We start from the raw sequence: 25,705 nt of genomic DNA on the forward strand, positions 1-25,705 counted from the left end.
GTCACAAAGCTACAACTCACATCATAATGGGGGTCCAATCACCTTGGTTCAAGTGGCTCTCCAGATGTCACAAAGTTACAACTCACATCATGTCTAGAGAGCCTCAAGCATTATGAAAGTTGCCATTTTATAACAGCTGGAGAGCCACAGATTGGGTCAGACAGAACACACAATGATATCAGTGACCTGAGTGATGTCTTCTCTGTTGTCTTTTCTTTTCTTCTTCATCTGGTGCAGACACCAGGACGTCTTCCAGCTCCATCTTCTCTGCAGAGTCTAATGCCCGGACATCATTGGTTTCTTAATTTGTCAGCAGATCCTCATCCTCTGTATAAAGACAATAATCATTATAATTCTGCCAACCACTGTACCACCTGAACATAATACTGCCAACCACTGTACCTCTGAATATAATACTGCCAACCACTGTACCCTCTAAATATATTATTGCCACACATCGTACCCCCGAATATAATACTGCCACACAGTACCCCCTGAATATAATCCTGCCACACACTGTACCCCCTGCATATAATACCCCAACCACTGTACCCCTGAATATAATACTGCCAAACACTGTACCCCTGAATATAATACTGCCAACCACTGTGCCCCCGAATATAATACTGCCACCCACTGTGCCCCTTGAATACTTTACTGCCAACCACTGTACCCCTGAATATAATACTGCCACACACTGTACCCCCTGAATATAATACTGCCACACACAGTACCCCCTAAATATGATACTGCCACACACTGTACCCCCTAGATATAACAATGCCAACCACTGTACCCTTTAATTTAATACTGCCACCCACTGTACCCCCTGAATATAATGCTGCCACCCACTGTACCCCCTGAATATAATACTGCCATCCACTGTACCCCCTGAATATAATACTGCCACCCACTGTACCCCTTGAATATAATACTGCCACCTACTGTACCCCCTGAATATAATACTGCCACACACTGTACCCTCTCAATATACTACCACACACTGTACCCCCTGAATATAATACTGTCACACACTGTACCCCTGAATATAATACTGCTAACCACAGCCTGAATATAATAATGCCACACACTGTACCCCTTGAATACAATACTGCCAACCACTGTACCCTCTAAGTATATTATTGCCACACACCGTACCCCCTGAATATAATACAGCCACACACAGTACCCCCTAAATATAATACTGCCACACACTGTACCCCCTAGATATAATAATGCCAACCTCTGTACCCCTGAATATAATACTGCCACCCACTGTACTCCCTGAATATAATACTGCTACACACTGTACCCCTGAATATAATACTGCAACACATTGTACCCCCTGAATATAATACTGCCACCCACTGCACCCCTGAATATAATACTGCCACACACTGTACCCCCTGAAGATAATACTGCCAACCACTGTACCGCCTGAATATGATACTGCCACAAATTGTACCTCTTGAATACAATACTGCCAACCACTGTACCCTCTAAATATAATATTGCCACACACCGTACCCCTTGATTATATTACTGCCACCCACTGTACCCCCTGAATATAGACTGTCATATCCACACCCCCACCCATACTTGGTCTCCTCGCCCCTGCACTCCATGTCTCCCCACCCCACCCTCAGTCTCCTCATTTTCTCGTTATTCCTCCCCCGGGACTCCATCCTCGGTCTCCACATCATTCCTTCCTTCCCCACCCCCCACCCCGCACCCCATCCTCAGTCTCTCCATCATTACACCCACTCTGCCCCCCTTCCCGTCGTCGTTCTGCTCATCATTGCAATTCTTCCCCCCCGGACCCCATTCCTCATTATTGCAAACGAACCCCCCCCGGACCCCATGCTCATTATTGCAATCCCCGGCACCACTGCCCACCCCCCGGACCTTATCCTCATTCCCCTTTCATTACCAGGGCCCGCCCACTGCAGCAAATAAGTATTGCATGGTGCAATGACACGTTGGACTGCGCCCAGGGCCCGACCACTGCAGCATATAAATATAGTATAGGGCAGGCTATGGGGCCCGGTCGCAATTGCAACCTTTGTGACCTCTATAGCTACACCACTGTCTATAGCACTTGCACTTTACGTACACAGTTGACAGTATTTGAGCACAGTGCAATTCATTCACTTGTTATACTAGTTGTGGGTAGTTGTTTATATACTGTTCCACATTATACTTTATAGTACTTGTAGTTCTTTTCTAAGTGAGATGTCCCACAAGTGCCATTTAAATTTTGTTGCTGATTCTGTCTTTATGTTATATGTACATTATGTAATGTTTTTAATATATCTTTAATAAAGTATGAAATTGTGATTGCCACAATATATGCTTTATAGGTTTAGTTCAGTGTTTTTGGCAGATTTATCTATTAAGGATAACATTCATAACCCAGGGTTACATTAGTATATAGCTTCCTTTCCCTTAATATACAGGCTTTCCTATACACTGCAATTTTTGGTTCTTTGTATGGATTCTACCTAGATGGGAGACATGTGGCTTAGGTGTAGGTGTGCCTAGCAATAGGAAAAGCTAGGAAACATGCAGACTTTGACCTTGCTGGAGATTTCAATAACAAAGCAAAGCTAAGGCCAAAGTCAGGCCTAAACTAGTTCTTAGTGGTTTTTGTCCACCAATTCTTCTGGGAGAGGGAGGATGGACTAAGGACTTCTATAACCATTGGTGGGGAGCATCATGTGACCAAAGCATCATTCATCTAGTTACAGTAAATGCCAAATATTAGCCCTTTACACTTTTGTAAGACCTCACCGTATGCAATACATATAAGGCACTGCAAATAAATACAGATGTAGCCATAGTTAAAATAACACAACAATGTGTTGTGTTGGGATTTCATGAGCAATTTTTAAATTAGGTTATTCTAACAGTTATACATCTCAGTTTCAGAAGTACATTACAATATCCAAATATGCAAGGAATCAAGATGAGGTTGGTGGCATCTGTACTTTTGCAATAACTATCCAGTACCTCATACACAACAACTTTCTCCATACACTTGATAGAGGCTTTTTTTTGGTATTTCGGCTCTTCCTCTTTAATCAATTGATCAAAGGTGGTACCAGGAGACAGTCTCCCCGCCAATTTGATACCCTAAGCATAGGCCATCAATATATAAGTCCTACAAAACACCTTTAACTTTTTGTGTAGATTATGCCCAGAGTCATATGCTTTCCTTCACCTAGGGCAAGTTAGCTTCCCTTGCCCTGTGGGCAAGATAAGTAGCTTGTTCTTGCCTTCCCAGCACCTACCATCACTGAAAGACCCCCCCCCCCCCAGCTACGCCTCCACATATACCTATACATATACTGTAAAATGATGTGAACATTTCAATTGTTAAGGTTTAATAAAGAGGCATCTTAAAGACTAATGGCTACACTGTGGATTTATTACAGGCTGGCATCCAGGCTTCCCTAAAAACAGAACACTTTACTGCTACAATGCAACTGTATGAGGCTGCTGGAGATGTGTTCTTCCATGGGCTACAGACGAGAGAAAAAGCGTTACCTTTTTATAAGGTGAGGGGGTCTTACAAGAAGTGGTAGTGCAATCCTAAGGGATCAGTGGTTTAAAGTTTCACTTATATCTTTGGTTTGTTAATCATTTCCTTTATCTTTCAAAATCCTGAAGGGTTTCTCTAATTCTCCTCTAAATATTGCACTCTGGCCTAACCAAGCATTTAGTGATATTTTTGTTGTGCAATGTGCATCTCTGCCTAATTTCTGTACAACTACCTAAAATGTGTTTATAGATAAGTGGCCATCATTTCCTACAGTGATTTGTGCACAATTAAGACATATACATATATTTTAATTTAAGGGGAATCTGACATCAGGATCATCCACATCAACCTATTGGTATAGGCTTGTAGTGCAGTGTTGAAAATGATACGTTCCCAAAAGGAAGTGCTATATAGAGCTCCCTTCTGCAGCATAACACCTCTCCGCTGCATGCACAGCTGGCATGAAGGGAAATCTCTCTTCTCACAAGAGAGATTTTACAATGAAGAAGAGGCATTATGCTGCAAATTGGAGCTCCATTCAGTACCATAGAAGATTTATCACAATGGCAGAAAGTGCTTTCTCTGAAGGGAACCATTACATCACCATGTATTTGTGAATAGACTTCAAGGGGTTATCCAGGAAAAAACTTTATATATATATATAATCAACTGGCTCCAGAAACTTAAACAGATTTGTAAATGACTTCTATTAAAAAATCTTAATCCTTTCAGTACTTATGAGCTTCTGAAGTTGAGTTGTTCTTTTCTGTCTAAGTGGTCTCTGATGACACCTGTCTCGGAAACTGTCCAGAGTAGAAGCAAATCCCCATAGCAAACCTCTTCTACTCTGTGCAGTTCCGGAGACAAGCAGAGATGTCAGCAGAGAGCAGTGTTGCCAGACAGAAAAGAACAACTCAACTTCAGCAGCTGATAATTATTGGAAGGGTTAATATTTTTATCAGAAGTATTTTACAAATCTGTTTAACTTTCTGGTGCCAGTTGATAAAAAATAAAATAAAAAAAAAAGTTTTTTTTTCCTGGAGTACCCCTTTAAGCTATAATATGAAAGTTTCCCTGTCATTAGAAAAAATCCTTTGACATGTCGCAGAGGCCTGTCAAACGTTTTGATTGGTCAGGTCTGAGTGTTCCTACTCCCACCAGTTGTTAGACCGAGCTGGGAGATTTGCATAACTATAGCTATACTTCTTAGCTTGCTGTCTTATTCTTCTCAATGCATGAGACAAGATCCATAGACTTTTATTGGAGCTTTTCTTACGCAGCTATATCGAAAAGGCAGTGACCTGGGGAGTGAGGCGCTCAACCGTGCACTTCACCATTTTAACAATCAGTGGGGGTTTGAACACTCTGACAGTGAATGATCAAAACTGTTTATTAGGTAGGGTGCATTTACACTATGATTACATTTATGATAAATGTGTCGCACATAAGCAAGACCAAAGCAAAAAAAGAAAAAATGACTTCAAAACTCACTTTTAAAAGACAACAATCATAAATGTCCATCATTGTAAATAGATCCTTTTTGTATCCTTTATAGGAAGGGGCCCTACCACTAGCAAAGAAACTTGAAGACACCCGATCACAGCTCCGAATTTTTCACAAACTCACTCAGCTATTAATAAATCAAGGCGATTATAAATCCTCCCTGGAATTTGCTACAATGGCAGTCAGGCTCAGCACACTTGTCGGTAGGTATTTTGACTTCTTTTGACCTATTAGTAACTGTAAACAACACAAGTTCCCTAATCAGGGATTATTAATACCCTTTCACCAAAACGTAACTTTTATTTGTGTTTTAGTATAGGTACCAGAATAACCAAAAATTAAAAACACCATTGTAGCCAGTCACTGATAGCTAAGTAATATCACTGTATTTGCTGTTACTTGGGCTCATGGCCCATATATATAGAAAATGAGCTTTTACTTTATATAGCACTGCTTTTGGCTGCAGTCCAAACAGATGATAAAAAATAGACCAGCGACATAGGCTTATTAAAAGCTCTGACACATTCCTTCTCTGACATGTTTTGCTCCTTAGAGCTTCATCAGAGGTCTGGGCTTATGATCTATGAGTAAACATTTAGAAAACGTAAAATAATTTTTCCTTAAAAATTTTGGGTTCATTTTGTTTCATATTATATTACCATTTGACACTTAAAGGGGTAGTCCAGTGGTGAAAAACTTATCCCCTATCCTAAGGATAGGGGATAAGTTTGAGATCGCGGGGGGTCCGACCTCTGGGGCCCCCTGCGATCTCTCTGTACGGGGCCCCGGCTCTCCGCCGAGATAGCGGGTGTCGACCCCCGCACGAGGCGGCGGCCGACACGCCCCCTCAATACATCTCAATGGCAGAGCCGGAGATTGCCGAAGGCAGCGCTTCGGCTCTGCCATAGAGTTGTATTGAGGGGGCGTGTCGGCCGCCGCTTCGTGCGGAGGTCGACACGCCCCCTTCCCGCGGGCTGTCGGGGCTCCGTACAGGAGATCGCGGGGGGCCCCAGGGGTCGCACCCCCCGCGATCTGCAACTTATCCCCTATCCTTAAGATAGGGGATAAGTTGTAAACCACTGAATCACCACTGGACTACTCCTTTAAGTAACATATTTTTAAAATCATGAAAAGAAAAAAAACTTCTTTTTCTGTTGTAGACCACCATTTATAACCCCTTAAGGATGCTGGGTGTACCCATACGCCCCCGTTTCTGAGTCCTTAAGGACTCAGGGTGTACAGGTTCGCCCTGCTTTCTTCCGGCTCCTGCCGCTCACCGGGCGGGGACCGGAACGGGATGCCTGCTGATATTGTTTAGCAGGCATCCCAGCATATCGCCCAGGGGGTCCTGAGGTCCCCCCATATCGGCGATCGCCGCAAATCGCCGATCAATTCAGATCGTCGATTCTGGGCTGATCGGGTCTCTGATGACCCGATAGCCAGGAAAATAGGGATGATCGGAGATGTCAGAGACATCCCCGATCATCCTGAAGGATAGGAGCAAGGTGGAAGTGATACCACCTCCTCCTATCCCCTGCCATTGGTCGGTTAGGACTAACCATGGCAGTTGGGGGAGGGGGGGGTTTGCAGTTGAAATCCCCGCTCTGCCGACCCCTGGATGTCGTGCAGAGCGGGGGGAAGATGGCGGCGGGTACCGGAGCAGTGGAGGATGGTGGTGGGACTGTCGATCATGGCAGGATTGGTGGAGGCAGCGGTGGGATTGGCGGGGGTTCTGCGGCAGTGAGGAGGCGGCGGCGGAGCAGGGGTGAAGGCAGCAGGGAAGATCAGTGGTAAGTAACCTTCACTGCTGCCCTCTAGGAGTTGCCAAACTACAACTCCCAGCATGTCCAGACAGCCAAAGGTTGTCTGGGCATGCTGGGAGTTGTAGTTTTGCAACATCTGGAGGGCCATAGTTTGGAGACTACTATACAGTGGTGCCCAAGCTGTAGCCCTACATATGTTGCAAAACTACAACTCCAAGCATGTTCAGACTGTCCAGGTATGCTGAGAGTTGTAGTTCTGTAACATCTGGCCCTTCAGATGTTGCAGAACTACAACTCCAAGCATGGCTGGACAGTCTCAGCATGCTGGGAAATGTAGTTTTTCAACATCTGGAAGAGCACAGTTTGGAGAACACTATACAGTGATGTCTAAACTGTAGCACTCCAGATGTTGCAAAACTATAACTCCAAGCATGCCAAGACTGCCCAGGCATTCTGGGAGTTGTAGTTTGGCAACATGTGGCCCTTCAGATGTTGCCAAACTGCAACTCCCAGCATGCCTGGGCAGTCTGGGCATGCTTGGAGTTGTAGTTTTGCAACATCTGAAGGGCTACAGTTTGGATACCACTACACAGTGGTCTCCAAACTGTTCTCCTCCAGTTGTTGCATAGCTAAAACTCCCAACATGCCCTTCGGCTGTCTGGGCATGCTGGGAGCTCTAGTTTTGCAACAACTGGAGACACACTGGTTGGGAAACATTGTCTGTTTCCTAACTCAGTGTTTTCCAACCCATGTGCCTCCAGCTGTTGCAAAACTATAACTCCCAGCATGCACTGAAAGACCATGCATTCTGAGAGTTGGTGTTTTTCAACAGCTGGATGCACACAGATTGGGAAACACTGAGTTAAGTAACAAACTTAGTGTTATGCAACCAGTGTGCCTCCAGCTGTTGCATAACTGCAACCCCCAGCATGGACTGCCAAAGGACATGATGGGAGTTGTTGTTTTGCAACAGCTGGAGATTTGCCCCCCCCCCCCATGTGAATGTACAGGGTACATTCACACGGTCGGGTTTACAGTGAGTTTCTCGCTGCAAGTTTGAGATGCATCAAATTTTCCGCTGCAGCTCAAACTCCCAGTGGGAGACTTCCTGTGAACCCCCACCCATTGTAGCCTAAAAACACTACACTACACTACACCTACACAAAATAAAGGGTAAAACGCTACATATATATACACATACCCCTACACAGTTACACCCTCTCCCCCCCAATAAAAATTTGAAACGTCTGGTGCGGCACAGTTTCTAAAACGGAGCCTCCAGCTGTTGCAAAACAACAACTCTCAGTGTTGCTGGACAGCCATTGACTGTCCAGGTATGCTGGGAGTTTTGCAACAGCTGGAGGCACCCTGTTTGGGAAGCACTGCCATAGGGTAATTTTGGTATCGGAGGCAAGTGTAATTCTTGCATCCGGGTCAGTCCCTATTCAAATCCCTAATGTAGAACTCAAATGCGCATGGCTCTCTCTCACTTCAGAGCCCTTTCGTATTTCAAGGCTACAGTTTAGTGCCACATATGGGGTATTTCCGTACTCGGGAGAAATTGCCTAACATATTTTGGTGAGCTTTTTCTCCTTTTACCCCTTATGAAGAGGTAAAGTTGGGGTCTACACTAGCATGTTAGTGTTAAAAAATGTAATTTTTTTACACTAACATGCTGGTGTTGCCCCATAGTTTTAATTTTTACAAGAAGTAAAAGGAAAAAAAGACCCCCATTTGTAACACAATTTTTTCTGAGTACGGAAATACCCCAAATGTGGACATAAAATGCTCTGTGGGCGCACAACAAGGCTCAGGAGTGAGAGCACCATGTACATTTGAGGTGATTTGCACAGGGGTGGCTGATCGTTACAGCGGTTCTGACATAAATACAAAAAAAAACACCCACATGTGACCCCATTTTGGAATCTACACCCCTCACGGAACGTAACAAGAGGTTAAAGTGAGCCTTAACACCCCAGATGTGTTTGACGAATTTTCTTTAAAGTTGGACTTGAAAATATAAATTTTTTTCTGAAATGCTGGTGTTATCCCAAATTTTTTATTTTCACAAAGGGTAATGGGAAAAAAGCCCCATAAAATTTGTAACCCCATTTCTTCTGAGTATGGAAATGCCCCATATGTGGATGTTAAGTGCGCTGCGGGCGAACTACAATGCTCAAAAGAGAAGTAGCGCCATTGGGCTTTTGGAGAGAGAATGTGTCTGGAATTGAAAACCATGTGTGTTTAAAAAGCCCCCGTGGTGCCAGAACAGTGGACACCCCCCCAGGTGAACCCATTTTGGAAACTACACCCCTCACAGAATGTAATTAGGGGTACAGTGAGCATTTACACCCCACATGTGTCTGACAGATTTTTTGAACAGTGGTCCATGAAAATGAAAAATATAAAAGATCTGTCAAACGCTAGTGGGGTGTAAATACTCACTGCACCCCTTATTAAATTCTGTGAGGGGTGTAGTTTCCAAAATGGGGTCACATCTGGGGGATTTCTGCTGTTCTGGCACTATGGGAGGTTTGTAAATGCACATGGCACTTGACTTCAAATTCATCAAAATTCTGCCTCCAAAAGTCCAATGACGCTCCTTCAGTTCTGAGACCTGTAGTGTGCCAGCAGAGCACTTAATGTTGACATATGGGGTGTTTTCTTTAATTGGGAGAAATTGGGCTTCAAATATTGGGGTTCATTTTCTCTTATTACTCCTTGTGAAAAAGAAAAATTTGGGGTAACACCATCTAAAAATCAAATTTTCCATTTTCACATCCAACTTCAACGCAAAGTCGTCAAACACCTGTGGGGTGTTAAGGCTCACTATACCCCTTGTTACGTTCCTTGAGGGGTGTCTTTTCCAAAATAGTATGCCATGCGGGGGTTATTTTGCTTTTCTGGCACCATGGGGGCTTCCTAAATGCATCATGGCCCCAAAAACCATGATAGCAAAATTTGTTTTAAAAAATCCCACAGTTGCTCTTTCTTTCTTGAGCCATGTTGTGAGCCCGCAGAGCACTTTATGTCAACATAATCGAAAGAAATTGGGCTACAAATTTTGGGGGGCTTTTTCTCCATTTACCACTTTTAAAATTTAAAAAAATGAGGCTACAAGAACATGTTAGTGTAAAATATTTTGATCTAGATTTTTCTCCTCCACCTTGCTGCTATTCTTGTGAAACACCTAAAGGATTAAGAAACTTTCTGAATATCATTTTGTATACTTTGAGGGGTGTAGTTTCTATAATGGAGTCATTCATGGGGTATTTCTCACAGAAAGGCCCCTCAAATCCACTTCAAACTTAACTTGTCCCTGAAAAATTTAGATTTTGAAAAATTCTTGAAAATGTTGAAAATTGCTGCTATACTTTGAAGTCATCAAAAAGTAAAAACCTGTCAACCTTCTGATGCCAACATAAAGTAGACATATTGTATTTGTGAATCCATATATAATTAATTTGGAATATCCATTTTCCTTACAAGTAGAGAGTTTCAAAGTTACAATAATGCAAAGTTTTCATAAAATTTTGGGATTTTTCACCAAGAAAGGATGCAAGTAACGCAGAAAATTTGACACTGTGTTAAAGTAGAATATGTCAGGAAAAAACTTCCTCAGAATTAACGGTAAAAGTATCCCAGAGTTATTAATGCATAAAGTAACAGTGGTCAGAATTGCAAAAAAGGGCTGAGTCCTTAAAGGGGTACTCCGGTGAAAACCTTTTTTTCTTTGAAATCAACTGGTGGCAGAAAGTTAATCATTTTTGTAAATTACTTCTATTAAAAAATCTTAATCCTTCCTGAACTTATTACCTGCTGAATACTACAGAGGAAATTATTTTCTTTTTGGAATGCTCTCTGCTGACGTTATAATAATAATAATAATAACACTTTATTTATTGTTGTCCTTAGTGGGATTTGAACCCAAGTCCCCAGCACTGCAAAGCAGCAGTGCTAACCACTGAGCCACCATGCTGCCCTTAGCATGCATCTGCTATGCATGGTTGCTAAAATGGACAGAGATGTCAGCAGAGAGTACTGTGTTTGTGATGTCATCAGTGTTCCAAAAAGAAAGGAATTTCCTCTGTAGCATTCAGCAGCTAATAAGTACTGGAAGGATTACGATTTTTTAATAGAAGTAATTTACAAATATGTTTAACTTTCTGTCACCAGCTGATTTAAAAGAAAAAAGGTTTTCACCGGAGTACCCCTTTAAGGTGAAAAAGGGCTGAGTCCTTAAGGGATTAAACCTGAAGTATAAATATACATTGGCTAGTTGCTTTATAAGCCTATTGCTTATGGGAGATGCATTGTTTACTAATGCTGTGTGAATAGTTGACATGTCCCAAAACAGGCCACATAAAAATTGCAAAGAATAGATATGGATCCAAACATAAATCCAGAAATCAAACATAAATCCATAAAACGACAGACAGGCTTGCTGGTCTGGTAAAAATTTGGCATCAGGATTCAGGATCTTTAAAGGGGTACTCCGAAGGAAAAAAAATTTTTTCAAATCAACTGGTGCCAAAAAGTTATACAGATTTGTAAATTACTTCTATTAAAAAAATCTGAATCCATCCAGTACTTATCATCTGCTGTATGCTGCAGAGGATGTTGTATAGTTCTTTTCTATCTGACCACATTGCTCTCTGCTGACACCGCTGTGCATGTCAAGAATTGTCCGGAGCAGGAGAGGTTTGCTATGGAGATTTGCTCCTACTCTGGACAGTTCCTGACATGGACAGAGGTGTCAGCAGAGAGCACTGTGGTCAGATAGAAAATAACTATACAACTTCCTCTGTTGTATAAGCAGCTGATAAGTACTAGAAGGATTAAGATTGTTTGAATAGAATTACATTTTACAAATCTGTTTAACCTTTGATCTGTTTAAAGTTGATATGACATTTTTTTTCCACCAGAGTACCCCTTTAAGTTCTTGTTCTTCGCATGAGATTTAAGAATGCTATACAGTCATACTTTTTATTGAACTAGTTCTCCCATATGTTATTATGTGAAAGAGATAAAAAAATAAAATAAAAAAAAAAATAAAAAAGATATTTCATCCTGAACTTTCTGGTATTTGAGGAAAAATGTAAGGTTAAGAATTTTCTTAATTGGTTCACATAAAAATAGCCAATATGAGGTTGGTTCAAACAAACATTTTAGACCCCATGAAACTAAGCATATGGCGGTTTTATCAGTAGTAAGTGTAATTTCATTACATTCCCAAGTACATTAGCCACCCTATAAGCTGTATTGCTTAAAAAATAAGTCTTTTAATTTATGCCTTATATAAACTGCAGTTGCATTTTTTATTTTTCACAGCTTTTTTTTACATTGTTTTCACGTTAGCTTTTGTGACCAGATGTTCCTTTAAAGGAGTTCTCCAGCAACAGAAACCACCTAAGTATGGGGGTCAAAAAGTACAGGGTGGGCCATTTATATGGATACACCTTAATAATATGGGAATGGTTGGTGATATTAACTTCCTGTTTGTGGCACATTAGTATATGTGAGGGGGGAAACTTTTCAAGATGGGTGGTGACCATGGCGGCCATTTTGAAGTCAGCCATTTTGAATCCAACTTTTGTTTTTTCAATAAGAAGAGGGTCATGTGTTTTAACGCTTGGTTTTAACGTGACTTTATTCTTTCATGAGTTATTTACAAGTTTCTGACCACTTATAAAATGTGTTCAATGTGCTGCCCATTGTGTTGGATTGTCAATGCAACCCTCTTCTCCCACTCTTCACACACTGATAGCAACACCGCAGGAGAAATGCTAGCACAGGCTTCCAGTATCCGTAATTTCAGGTGCTGCAGAATGGGCAAAACAAAAATTGGAACAGGGCCCTCAGTTTACCCAGAAGATTTGGTTCAGTGATGAGGCAAACTTTTATGTGAATGGTGAAGTTAACAAACAAAACCACCACTATTGGTCTGACACTAACCCACATTGGATAGATCCCTCCAAGACTGTTGGAACACAAAAATGGATGGTATGGTGTGGTATATGGGGTACAAAGATAGTGGGGCCATTCTTCATCAATGGAAACCACTGGATATGCAAAATTGCTACATGATGATGTGTTTCCCTCTTTATGCACTGAAGCTGGCACGTTCCCTGAGTTTTTCCAGCAAGATGGTGCATCACCACATTATGGGTGTCAGGTCTGAGCATTCCTAGATGAACAGTTTCCTGGAAAGTGGATTGGTCGTCGTGGGCCAGTTGAATGGCCCCCAAGGTCTCCCGATCTGACCCCCTTAGACTTTATCTTTGAGGTCATCTGAATGCAATTGTCTATGCTGTGAAGATACGAGATGTGCAGCACCTGAAACTACGCATACTGGAAGCCTGTGCTAGCATTTCTCCTGCGGTGTCGCTATCAGTGTGTCAAGAGTGGGAGAAGAGGGTTGCATTGACAATCCAACACAATGAGCAGCACATTGAACACATTTTATAAGTGGTCAGAAACTTGTAAATAACTCATGAAAGAATAAAGTTACGTTAAAACCAAGCACATCATTGTTTTTCTTGTGAAATTCCCAATAAGTTTGATGTGTCACATGACCCTCTTCCTATTGAAAAAACAAAAGTTGGATTCAAAATGGCCGACTTCAAAATGGCCACAAACAGGAAGTTAATATCACCAACCATTCCCATTTTATTAAGGTGTATCCATATAAATGGCCCACCCTGTATAATAAAGCACCTTACTAATATCATGTTATTAGCCATAATGCACAGATCTCTCCATAGCAGCTCTGCTCTCTCCCTTGTAGCTGGGACATTACATCACAGGCTATGATTTCAGAAATTCCTGTCCCTTCACCCCCCCCCTTGTCTCTTCTTCTTGTCTGAGTTTCAGTGAGAACAGGCTCACTGCTGTCTTTTCTAAGTCATAATTTCATAAATCTATTAATCAGCAATAGGAGCTCCCCTCTTCGCATCACTGGTCTCGAGTAAGGGAGAGGTAAGGGAATCGAAGATGGGAGCTCTGCTTTGAGAGAGTGTGACATAACTAATCTGATAATGGGATAGCTGTGTACTATGGCTAATAATATTATATTAGTAAGTTGCTTTATTATACTTTTTCACACTATACACAGGTTGTTTCTTTCACTGAACAATCCTTCCAAAGTGTACCTGTCATTAAAAATACTTTTGACATGTCTCTAAGACATGTCAAAAGTTTTCACCAGTTGGAGTGTCAATGCTGCCACCTTCACCCATCAGGAAAACGAGCACGGATAAGTGCAAGGAAGGGTCCCTTACTTCCTGGCTCATATGATCTTTGTCTTGTTGCTCTATTATACGTCTATGGGGCAGACTATAACTGCACACTTACCCTCGCTTGTACTCCTGATCGACCGGGGTCATAGCACTGTGGGTCTCTTCCACTGCCACTGCAATTTATGTGCCAAAGTCATAAGTGTATTTAACCTGTTAAGAACGAAGGTTGTACCTGTATGCACGGTGGCCGCACTCGCAAAATAATGCGGGGTTACGGGTTGACCCCGCATCATATTGGGTCGGTCCCGGCACCTAGTAAAGGCCAGGACCCGTGGCTAATACCGGACATCACAAATCATGGTGATGTCCGGTATTAACCCCATAACCCCTTAACGACCACGGACGTAAATGTACGTCTTGGTTTGGCGGTACTTCACGCACTAGGACATACATTTACGTTCTGTGTATTACCGCGAGCAGCGGAGCGGTGCTCGCGTCATACACCTCAGGTTTCGGCTGCTATCAGCAGCCAGGGACCCGCCGGTAATGGCCGACATCTATGATCGCGCGGATGTCCGCCATTTACCCCTCAGATGCCGTTATCAGTACAGATCATGGCATCTGCGCATGTTAAAATAGATGATCGGATCACCCACAGTGCTGCCACGGGGATCCGATCACCTGTAATGGTGGAGGACCTCTGTCCGTCTCCTGGCATCTCCTGCTCTGTTCTGAGATTGAGCAGGCCAGAGCAGAAGATGACCAATAATACTGATCAGTGCTATGCTCTAAGCATAGCACTGAATAGTATTAGCAATCAAATGTTTGCTATAAATAGTCCCCTATGGGGACATAGAAAGTGTAATAAATGGTTGGAAAAAAAAAAGTTTAAAAAAAGTGAAAAATCCCCTCCCCCCAATAAAAATGAAAATTGTCAGTTTTTTCCATTTTACCCCCAAAAAGCGGCAACATTTTTTTAATAAACATATTTTGTACCGCTGCATGCGTAAATGTCCGAACTATCAAAATATAATGTTAATGATCCCTTACAGTGAACAGCGTAAACGTAAAAAATAATAAAAGTTCAAAAATGCTGCATTTTTGTCACATTTTATTCCCCAAAAAATTTATAAAAAAGGAGCTAAAAGTTTCATATATGTAACTGTGGAATCGATAAAAAGCACAGATGACAGAAAAATGAAAAAGTTATAGGTGGTCAAAATAGGGCGATTTTAGATTACTGATTTTGTACAAAAAGTTTTATATTTTTTTTAAGCGGTACAAAAATATAAAAGTATCTAGTTATGGGTATAATTTTAATCATATTGACCCACAGAATAAATAAAAAATGTCATTTTTACCGTAAAGTGTACAGTGTAAAAACGAAACCCTCCAAAATGTGCAAAATTGTGGTTTTCATTAAAATTTCCTTCCTAAATAAATTATTTTTTGGGTTCACCGCACATTCTATGGTAAAATGAGAGGTTTCATTACAAAGTACAATGAGCTTCTGAAGTTAAGGTTGTTCTTTCTGTCTAAGTGCTCTCTGATGACACGTGTCTCGGGAAACGCCCAGTTTAGAAGAGGTTTGCTATGGGGATTTGCTTCTAAACTGGGTGTTTCCCGAGACACGTGTCATCAGAGAGCACTTAGACAGAAAGAACAACTTTAACTTCAGAAGCTCATAAGTACTGAAAGGATTAAGATTTTTTAATAGAAGTAATTTACAAATCTGTTTAACTTTCTGGAGCCAGTTGATATATATAAAAAAGTTTTTTCCTGGATAACCGCTTTAAGGTTAAAATGGGCTTGGTCCTTAAGGGGTTAAATGCGGCGATCAAAGTCGATCGCCGCATCTAAAATGTAAAAAAATACATTCCGGCAGCTCAGTTGGGCTGATCAGGACCACCGCGGTGTCCCGATCAGCTGTGCGGAAACGAGGAGGATCCCTACCTTCCTCCTCAGCGTCCGATCGTCGTTTAATTGCTTCATGTCGGAGATGCAAGCTGGAGAAATCGCGCGCTGAAAACACTGATCAATCCAATGGCATAGCATTGATCGGTGTATCAGTGTAATGCACTGTTTAGAAACAAAAGCTGTTCAGAAACTGCAGTGGCAATTTTTCAACAAACGTCAGGAAAAAACCTATGTGGAAACCTAGTCTAAAGATTATACTGCAATGTTTAATTCACCACATACAACTTTTTTTGTCTGCTGCTTTTCCATTGAAAGCTGCCCTAAAGGCTATGTATTTGAATGGGCTTTCAGGACTGTTTCACTTTAAAAATCAAAAACAACAAAAACAACAACAAAAAAAAACAAACAAAAAAACAGACGTATGAAACTGTCTATAAAAAAGAATGCTCCTGTTGCCCATATCAACCAATCAAAGCTCAGCTTCCATATATTTGCTCTTGAAAAATTAAAGCTGTAAATGGTTGCTATCAGCTGTTGATACACTTTCATTTAGATAGCTGCATAAATCTTTCTGTATGTGTGAAGAAGGCTAAAAAGCAATCTTATGGCTTAAAGGGGTACTCCGGTGGTAAACACATTTTTTTTTTTAAATCAACTGGTACCAGAAAGTTAAACATATTTGTAAATTACCTATATTAAACAATCTTAACCCTTCCTGTACTTATCAGCTGAAGTCGTATAGTTCTTTTCAGTCTGACTACAGTGCTCTCTGCTGACACCTCTGTCTGTATCAGGAACAAGCAAATCCCCATAGTAAACCGCTCCTCCAGTGGACAATTCCTGACAAGGACAGAGGTGTCAGCAGAGAGCACTGTGGTGAGACTGAAACAAAAATATACAACTTCCTGTGTAGCATACAGCAGCTGATAAGTACTGGAAGGGTTAAGATTTTTAAATAGAAGTAATTTACAAATATGAGGGTATATAAACGTATTTATATGAAACCAGTCCTCAAGGTACAATTTGAAAAAAGAGAAAACAAAAAAGAGAAGAAAAAGAAATGTAAGAAATAAGAGTTGGTCCAGAAAAAGTTAATATGTGGTATTTATTGATTGCAACAATTATTTAAAATAAAATATGATATAGGACAACCTATTAAACCTCAGCAGGGCCCTTGCATGGGGTATAGGGGTCCAAAAAATGAGAATGGTAAAATGGAAAAAGATAAAACAATTATGTGGAGATAAAATATAATAAAATAAATTGTAGTAATGTACTGTATATCGAAAACAGTTATTGGCAGTCTCTGGTATAAATCGAATTCATTCCTTTGAAGCGCTTATTAGAGGGTGCCTGAGATGTTCAGCATTGGAGTGGAAATGTACTGTAGTAATGAGCTGGCGATCTGTCTCAGTTCATTCAGAAATTAGCATACAGATTTGCCGTAGTGGTACAGTGTGACAATGTTGGCACAGTTCATGTAACAGTGTGTAGATATTGTCAATCGTCGGTAGATGATACAGTGTTGCCTGTGAGCGAACCTATCCAGGAATTGCCTCACACAGAATACGAAGTTTACCATATATTTACTGATATACCTACATCCTCATCTCCATCTATTTTTATTTTTATTTATTTTTATTTTTAATTTCATTAATTTTATTATTCTTATTAATTATTAATTTTTATTTATCTTCTATTTTTATTTTTATTTTTATTATGCTTATTATTATTACTATTATTTTTATTCTCATTTTTATTTATTTATTTTTATCTTATCTCCATCCTTATTTTCATTTTCACTTTTATCTCCACTGCTATATTCTCTTTTTTTTTTTTTTTTTATCACTTTCATCATTATTTTTATCTTTATTTTTATTTTTATTTTATTTTTATTTTCAGTTTTATTTAATATTTATTCATATTTATTCTTTATTTATTTTTTCTATTTTCATTATTATTATTATTTTATATTTTATTTATTTATTTTTTTTATTTTAATTTTATTTTTATTTATTTATATTTATTTACTTATTTCTATTTTTATTTATTTTTTATGATTATTATTATTTTCATTTTTATTTTTATTTTTTATTTTTCATTTTTATTTTTCATTTCTCATATTTATTCTTATTTTTATTTATTTTCGTTTATTTCTCATATATTAATTTTTACTCATTGCACTTCATTTATTTTTTCCATATCCTCTTCCCCCATTTTCCATCCATATTTTTAATACCACCTTTTCTAATTCACATTCCCATCATATCACTACCAATGTCCGTCAACACTCACATCTACCTCACACATAAATTTGATAATCCTACACACACTCTTATCCCACCACGATTCATACGTGCCCATACCCATGCGCACACATACATATATATATATATATATACATATATGTATAATGCATCTATCTTTACACATGTACTATCACTACATATTATCCACTATGTTTCAAAAAATATTTCAATATCTATATATCCATGATCTCCTCTTCATTAAATAATTTTTATAAGACTCTACATACACAATTCTGTATACACACACTAATCCCAATTACACTCAATTTCTATTCCTCCTTTTTCTTTCCCACTATTTCACACTTACACTTAATTCTCCTTTCCTGTTACGGTCCAGTAACCATTTCTTACAGTCATTACCTGATTTCCAGGTTTTCACACCGATCCTAAACGATAATGACATCACAGTACAGACACTATAAATTGTTTCATAATTTCTCCTTAATACATCTCCATTGCTACTGAAGAAAAGGCCCGAGGCCTTGAAACGCATATAGCCATTTGAGAATACACTGTATATCGCTAACCATTCGCAACTGCTGGATGCCCTCTGTGCGGTGACCACCGCTTTACGCGCGCAGATAGCGCTCCGTTCAGACACGAGGACGCCACCACAGATCACCACTCCCGAAACTAGCTCCGGAACATCCAACGGCAAACCACAGTCCTGGGACATTTACCTCAACAGGCCGGACGCCAGCCGTGCCAGCCCAGGACCCAGCTATCCAACTGCCGGACAGTCACTTTTCCATCTGTGCCGACTGCCCAGCCGTGCCAGTCTGTCCCGTCTTGTTCTTCCTAGGAGCCGGTGAGTGGTGCTGTGCACCGAACTCTATTACAAACAGCCGTACGATACTGCAGTGCAGCACAGTCCTTTGGCAACACTGTATCATCTACCGACGATTGACAATATCTACACACTGTTACATGAACTGTGCCAACATTGTCACACTGTACCACTACGGCAAATCTGTATGCTAATTTCTGAATGAACTGAGACAGATCGCCAGCTCATTACTACAGTACATTTCCACTCCAATGCTGAACATCTCAGACACCCTCTAATAAGCGCTTCAAACGAATGAATTCGATTTATACCAGAGACTGCCAATAACTGTTTTCGATATACAGTACATTACTATAATTTATTTTATTATATTTTATCTCCACATAATTGTTTTATCTTTTTCCATTTTACCATTCTCATTTTTTGGACCCCTATACCCCATGCAAGGGCCCTGCTGAGGTTTAATAGGTTGTCCTATATCATATTTTATTTTAAATAATTGTTGCAATCAATAAATACCACATATTAACTTTTTCTGGACCAACTCTTATTTCTTACATTCCTTTTTCTTCTCTTTTTTCTTTTCTCTTTTTTCAAATTGTACCTTGAGGACTGGTTTCATATAAATACGTTTATATACCCTCATACATTTTAATTATAGGCCTTCTTGGGTAAAGGCAACACCTTTAACCTCAGGTACAATCTACTACTAAGTGAGCTACACAAATCTATACATTAATTTACAAATATGTTTTACTTTCTGTCACCAGTTGTTATATATATATATATATATATATATATATATATATATATATATATAGTGTTTTCCACTGGAGTACCCTATTAATATAAATCAAATGTTATGGACTCTTAGGGGGACATTGATCATTTGCTTTACACTACTTTAATGTTCTAAATGTCCCTGAAAATTTTGCACAACTGCAATATTTTTGCACAGAACATCTTTTCAAGATGTCTACTGTTTGGTGCACTGTACACCAGTGGAGCTTTGCAGTGGAGCTGTATTTATTTTTGCGCAAATCTGCTTTCTTTTTGCCCAAGTGTATGACAGCTAACAGGGCACATACAAATGTGTCAAATTCCAGGGCACAAAGCTTAAACCTTGCACAGACTTTATTAAGCCTGTGCACCATTTTGGTAAATTTTGAGAAACTGTGTAAAAAATACATCGAACAAACAGGAGTAAAGTCTCTACTACCTCACACCAACATTGATAAATGTCCTCCTTAGAGTAATTGCCCCACAACTAAATGCTCCAGTGTTTAGATATTGCTGTTTTCTACTCGTCATGGTGCCCCTGATGTTCTTTCGATCACTGCCTAAAACGACCAGTGCTGATTAGAGGAAGCCACTTCTACTGCACTGATTCTTACTGGCTGGTCTGCACAATACCAGGAATCACTAATAACGCCACTGCTCATATACAAAAGGATCAAGGTGGTCTGACTAGGGGCCCTCTTTAATTTGTGCTTGTTTAAAGAGTCTATTGCAGACCTGCCCAAATTATTGCTGACCCTTTAATTTAATCATTGTTCACCGTACATCCCAAGGTTACAATTAGGTTAGTGTGTGGCCAATCGTGATGCCTGCACAAAAGATGTGTGACCACTAGCACTAGACACATTAGGCAGATGTTCTGTCTAGAGTGGCACCATGAGAATGGAACAGCAATATTACAGAATTACTTTTTTTTTTAAATGATTCCAATTGAAAACGTGTTATGTACCAAAATGTAATATTTATTCCTTGAATAATAGTGATGAGCAGCATAGGCCATATTCGAATTCGAACAATTCGAATTCGGTCTCCCATCCACTGTACTGCCGAGACCCTCCTCCTTATCTTACAGTTTTACATACCGTGAGATCCCCATAGACCACAATGGGCCTATTGGTTTCAATGGGCAAAAAAATCACAGCGTTAATGCACTAGTGCAGCGGTCTCCAACCTGCAGACCTCCAGATGTTGCAAAACTACAACTCCCAGCATGCATGGACAGCCAACGGCTGTCCGGGCATGCTGGGAGTTGTAGTTTTGCAACATCTGGAGGTCCGCAGGTTGGAGACCACTGCACTAGCCCATTAGTTCCCCATCCCTTAAAGAAGGGAGGGCTCAATATTCGTGAATATGCGCAAATGCGAAGAGCAGAGAGGGATGATCAGTGATGACTGTGATGTGTACTGTGAACAAATAATAATAATAATAATAAAAAAAGTGAATATTTGTAATTGCGAATATATAGTGCTATATTCGCGAATATACAATATTCGCAATTAATATACGAATTGCGAATATTCGCGAGCAACACTATCGAATAACCACATTAATAAATAAGATATGGATTTGTCACAGCATGAGCAGTCAAATAATATTTCTTTGTTATGTCTACATTATGGCATGTAAGGAATCTTTATGTGAAATGAATGGACTATATTTAATACCACACTCAATCTTATAATTGAAAACAGTAAAAGAATTTCTCCCTCCCAATGTATAATTGTTTTATGTCTTTAAACAGGAGACCCAGTACATGAGTTGGTTGCATTTCATCGACTGGCGGGAGTTTACTATGCCTTGCAGATTTATGAGATTGCTGAGTATTGTTATCTTAAGGCACTGTCTGTATGTTCTTCACCAATACAACACACAGCCGAGGCCGGATATTATGTAAAGGTCTATTGGCGGCTGGGAGATATTGCTCTGCACAGACGAAAGGTATAACATTTTCTAAAAGGTACATTTAAAGGAAATCTTTCATCAGTGTCACCTGCACTAACATGTTGGTACAGACAGGTAGCGCAGGTGACAATGATGACAACCATACCTGATCCCGTTCTGTGCTCCCGTTCTCCTGAAAACTTCCTCTGTATTTTTCGTTCCAGGAGCATGGGCAGAGCTTTCTCAGCTGCTTCTTCTCTGCTGGGTCCGGCTGCCAGCGAACAGCAGCAGCAACATCAGGAAGCTCTGACCATGCTTTAAAGGGGTACTCCACTGGAAAACATATATTTTTTTAATCAACTGGTGCCAGAAAGTTAAACAGATTTGCAAATTACTTCTATTAAAAATGACTTCTATTAAAAAATCTTAATCCTTCCAGTACTTATCAGCTGCTGTTATCCACAGGAAGTTTTTTTCTTCTTAAATTTCCTTTCTGTCTGACCACAGTGCTCTCTGCTGACACCTCTTTTTATTTTATGAACTGTTCAGAGCAGGATAGGTTTTCTATGGGGATTTGCTCCTACTCTGGACAGTTCCTAAAATGGACAGAGGTGTCAGCAGAGAGCACTGTGGTCAGACAGAAAGGAAATTCAAAAAGAAAAGGGCTTCCTGTGGATCATACAGCAGCTGATAAGTACTGGAAGGATTAAGATTTTTTATAGAAGTAATTTACAAATCTGTTGAACTTTCTGCCACCAGTTGATTTAAAAATAAAAAGAAATTTCACCGGAGTACCCCTTTAAGTTAGCCCCGAAACGGGAGATACGGGGGAAGGTAGTGGGAAAACAGAGCACTGAACAGGATAAGGTAAGTATGGTTGTCATCAGTGTCTCCTACACTACTTGTCTGTACCGACAAGTTAGTGCAGGGGTTATTAAAGGGGTATTCCAGGCAAAACCTTTTTTTATATATATATATATCAACTGGCTCCGGAAAGTTAAACAGATTTGTAAATTACTTCTATTAAAAAATCTTAATCCTTCCAATAGTTATTAGCTTCTGAAGTTTTCTGTCTAATGATGATGTCACGTCCCGGGAGCTGTGCTTGATGGGAGAATATCCCCATAGGAACTGCACAGCTCCCGGACGTGAGTCATCAGTGACCAGTTAGACAGAAAACAACAACTCAACTTCAGAAGCTAATAACTATTGGAAGGATTAAGATTTTTTAATAGAAGTAATTTACAAATCTGTTTAACTTTCCGGAGACAGTTGATATATAAAAAAAGGTTTTGGCCTGGAATACCCCTTTAATGACAGATTTCCTCTAATCCATGAAAAAAAATTCTTGGAAAAACCCTGCTATAATAAATAATAATAATATTTGTTTATATATAGCGCCAACAGATTTTGTAGCACTTTACAATTTTCAGGGTAAAAATAAAGACAAAAAAGTCAGATATTACAATATTAAATATTGAATATTCAAATAGGAGGAGTTAAGGCCTTGCTCGCCAGAGAGCTTACAGACTATGAGGAATAGGATTGAGACAACAGTCAGAAAGTGCTTTATTGATACAGCCATGTTTTATAAATAGGGTAGGTTACATAAAGGTGGGTGAACAAGTCACAAGACAGTCTTTGACTGCCAAATATTGAACGTTGGATGTCTCCAAGACCCATAGGTCTCAAAAGAGGGCAAAGTGATAGTAGGGAAGACCAAGTAGGGAATGTTTAAACTGTGGCTGTTGAGTATAATATTCCAGAGAACTGGTGCGGCACGAGCAATGTCTTGGAGACAGGAATGTGAAATCTTAGAAGTTGTTAGTTTTAGATCATTTGCAGAGCAGATAATACGTGTAGGATGGTAGAGGAGATGAAGGGTCGTTCAGTGCTTTGTGTGCGAGAGTAAAGAATTTGTACAGTATTCTGAACTGAATGGGTAACCAGTGTAGTGACCGAGACGAAGGGAGGCATTGGTGTTACAGTTGGAGAGGAAGACAAGTCTGGCTTCTGTATTTAGGATGGACTGGAGAAGGGAGTTTATAGAAGGGAAGAAATATTAGTTAAGAGTTACAATAGTCAAGGCGAGAGTGATTCAAATGAGAGTTTTAGCTGCTTTCAATAGTAAGGGTGAATTTTGAAGATGTCTTTGAGATGCAGGTAACTAGAACATGAAAGGGACTGAATATGGGGAGTGAAAGACCATTCCAGGTCCAGCATAACTCCAAGTGAGCAAGCTTGCTGCCCAGGTGTTATGGTAGTACCACAGACTCAGATGGAAATGTCGGGTTTAGGTAGATAAGTTAATGGAGGAAATACAAGAAGTTCAGTTTTAGAAAGATTTTGTTTCAGATATAAGGAGGACATGATGTTTGAGACATCAGAGAGACAGTCGCCCATGTTTTGTAGGAGTGAAGGATTGATGTCAGGGCACCGTTAATCTACACAAATACTGATATCTATTAGCCAGTAGTGAAAATATGTCTTTCATTCTTTAGTAGCATGATTTATGCAAATAAGCTCTCCTCCTTCTTAAAATAAGATAATTTGCATATATATATATATATATATATATATATATATATATATATATATATATATCCTACGGAGCATTATCTCCATAACTCAGCTGGATCTCCTCAAGGAGAAACAGTGTTCCCAAGAGCTTAGTGATTAGTTATATAAAATACTGTAGAACTATAAAAAATAGCAACAATTTAAGAAAGTAAAAACAAAAAAAACAAAACAGAACTGAAACAATGTAGACATTCCTTTAAAGTGAACATGGGCTGGATGCTGTTTCGTGTCATAAGTTACATATTTTTGAGGAATTAGATAAAAGTACATCACTTAACAGTAAATGTAAAGGAAGTGAAATGCTAAAACAATTAAATACCTCGGTAAACATTCAGATTAAATGCGAGTACAGAACATCACGTGAACATGGCTGCCTGTGTCGTGTGCATGATTCCCGATAACTGAAAGGTAATACTTCCTCTTGGACAAAGTAGTAGAACAGCTGTCCTGATGTAACTGTGTTACCTGTTTACAGGATGCTGAAGATGCCGTCACTTACCTCTCCTTGGCCCTTGCAGCTGCTATCGAAGTGGGCAATGAAGAGTTTCAGCTGCTATTAATGGGGAAACTTTCTGATGTGTATGCAAAGTTCCTATGTGATGAAGAACAGGCGGATATTTTCATTAAACAAATCCTGCAACTTGGCAATAAGCAGGCCTGTACGTGAAACTTACACATCCTTAGAAAAGATGAAGAGACACGCAGATCCCTTCAATTGTACATAACAGATGGAGTTAAGAAAATCTAGGTGCAATACTGGTTGCTGACAAGTTTCTGGAGTTGAGGTTGCGAAAAAAAAAAAAAACATTAGTCCTGTATGATCCAGTGCTTATAACTAGGATCTAGAGTTTTTTGCACAGAGCTCTTCGTGGCATCTCAGGTATGAAGGAGATCACCGTTTTACCCTTCACATTGATAGATTTGTGAAGAATGATGTGGGCAGGTTCCTATGAACTTTGAACTCAGAGGTCTCAATAATTCATCCAATACTATTTAAGGTGCAATTTTTGTGGCAAGACATGTAACAATATTGAATCTCTGCTATATTTGTAAATGCTGACATTATATAAAATGTAATAGAAAGCAGTGATATAACTAAGTATCACCAGCACTGATCACTAAAAATTCTCATTTGTGCTCAGGGCTTCACATTCGTGCTTGTGATTACAACGATACATGCATACCTATATGAAAAGACCTTAAACTTAACAAAGCGGTCAGATTTGTGCCCATAACTGCGAATGGAGGGCACGCCTTTAGAGGGCATCCCCTGTATTGGATAAATTGAAGAAGGGAGGGTTGGGAGGGGTTTGTAAAATGGTATGTAATGCTCCACCAGTAGGGACAGGGGCGTTATATACCCCTGCCACCTACACACCACTCCTTAA

The 25,705-nt window shown here is 39.9% G+C and overlaps 1 protein-coding gene across 14 annotated transcripts in view; it reads left to right on the forward strand.

Moving 5' to 3' along the window:
* SH3TC2 (SH3 domain and tetratricopeptide repeats 2) overlaps positions 1-25,428 on the forward strand; it is a 211,493-nt gene extending 186,065 nt beyond the window's left edge. For all 14 annotated transcript variants that reach the window (XM_056574764.1, XM_056574766.1, XM_056574765.1 and 11 more), the window contains 4 exons: positions 3,435-3,557; positions 5,097-5,247; positions 21,598-21,794; positions 24,793-25,428. In XM_056574764.1, coding sequence (XP_056430739.1) covers positions 3,435-3,557; positions 5,097-5,247; positions 21,598-21,794; positions 24,793-24,984 — 663 coding nt within the window. In that variant the 3' untranslated portion in view covers positions 24,985-25,428. The remainder of the gene's footprint in view (positions 1-3,434; positions 3,558-5,096; positions 5,248-21,597; positions 21,795-24,792) is intronic.
* Positions 25,429-25,705: the final 277 nt, after the last annotated feature.

The sequence above is a fragment of the Hyla sarda genome, chromosome 4 (assembly GCF_029499605.1).
Source record: "Hyla sarda isolate aHylSar1 chromosome 4, aHylSar1.hap1, whole genome shotgun sequence".
In the NCBI taxonomy this organism is placed as follows: domain Eukaryota; kingdom Metazoa; phylum Chordata; class Amphibia; order Anura; family Hylidae; genus Hyla; species Hyla sarda.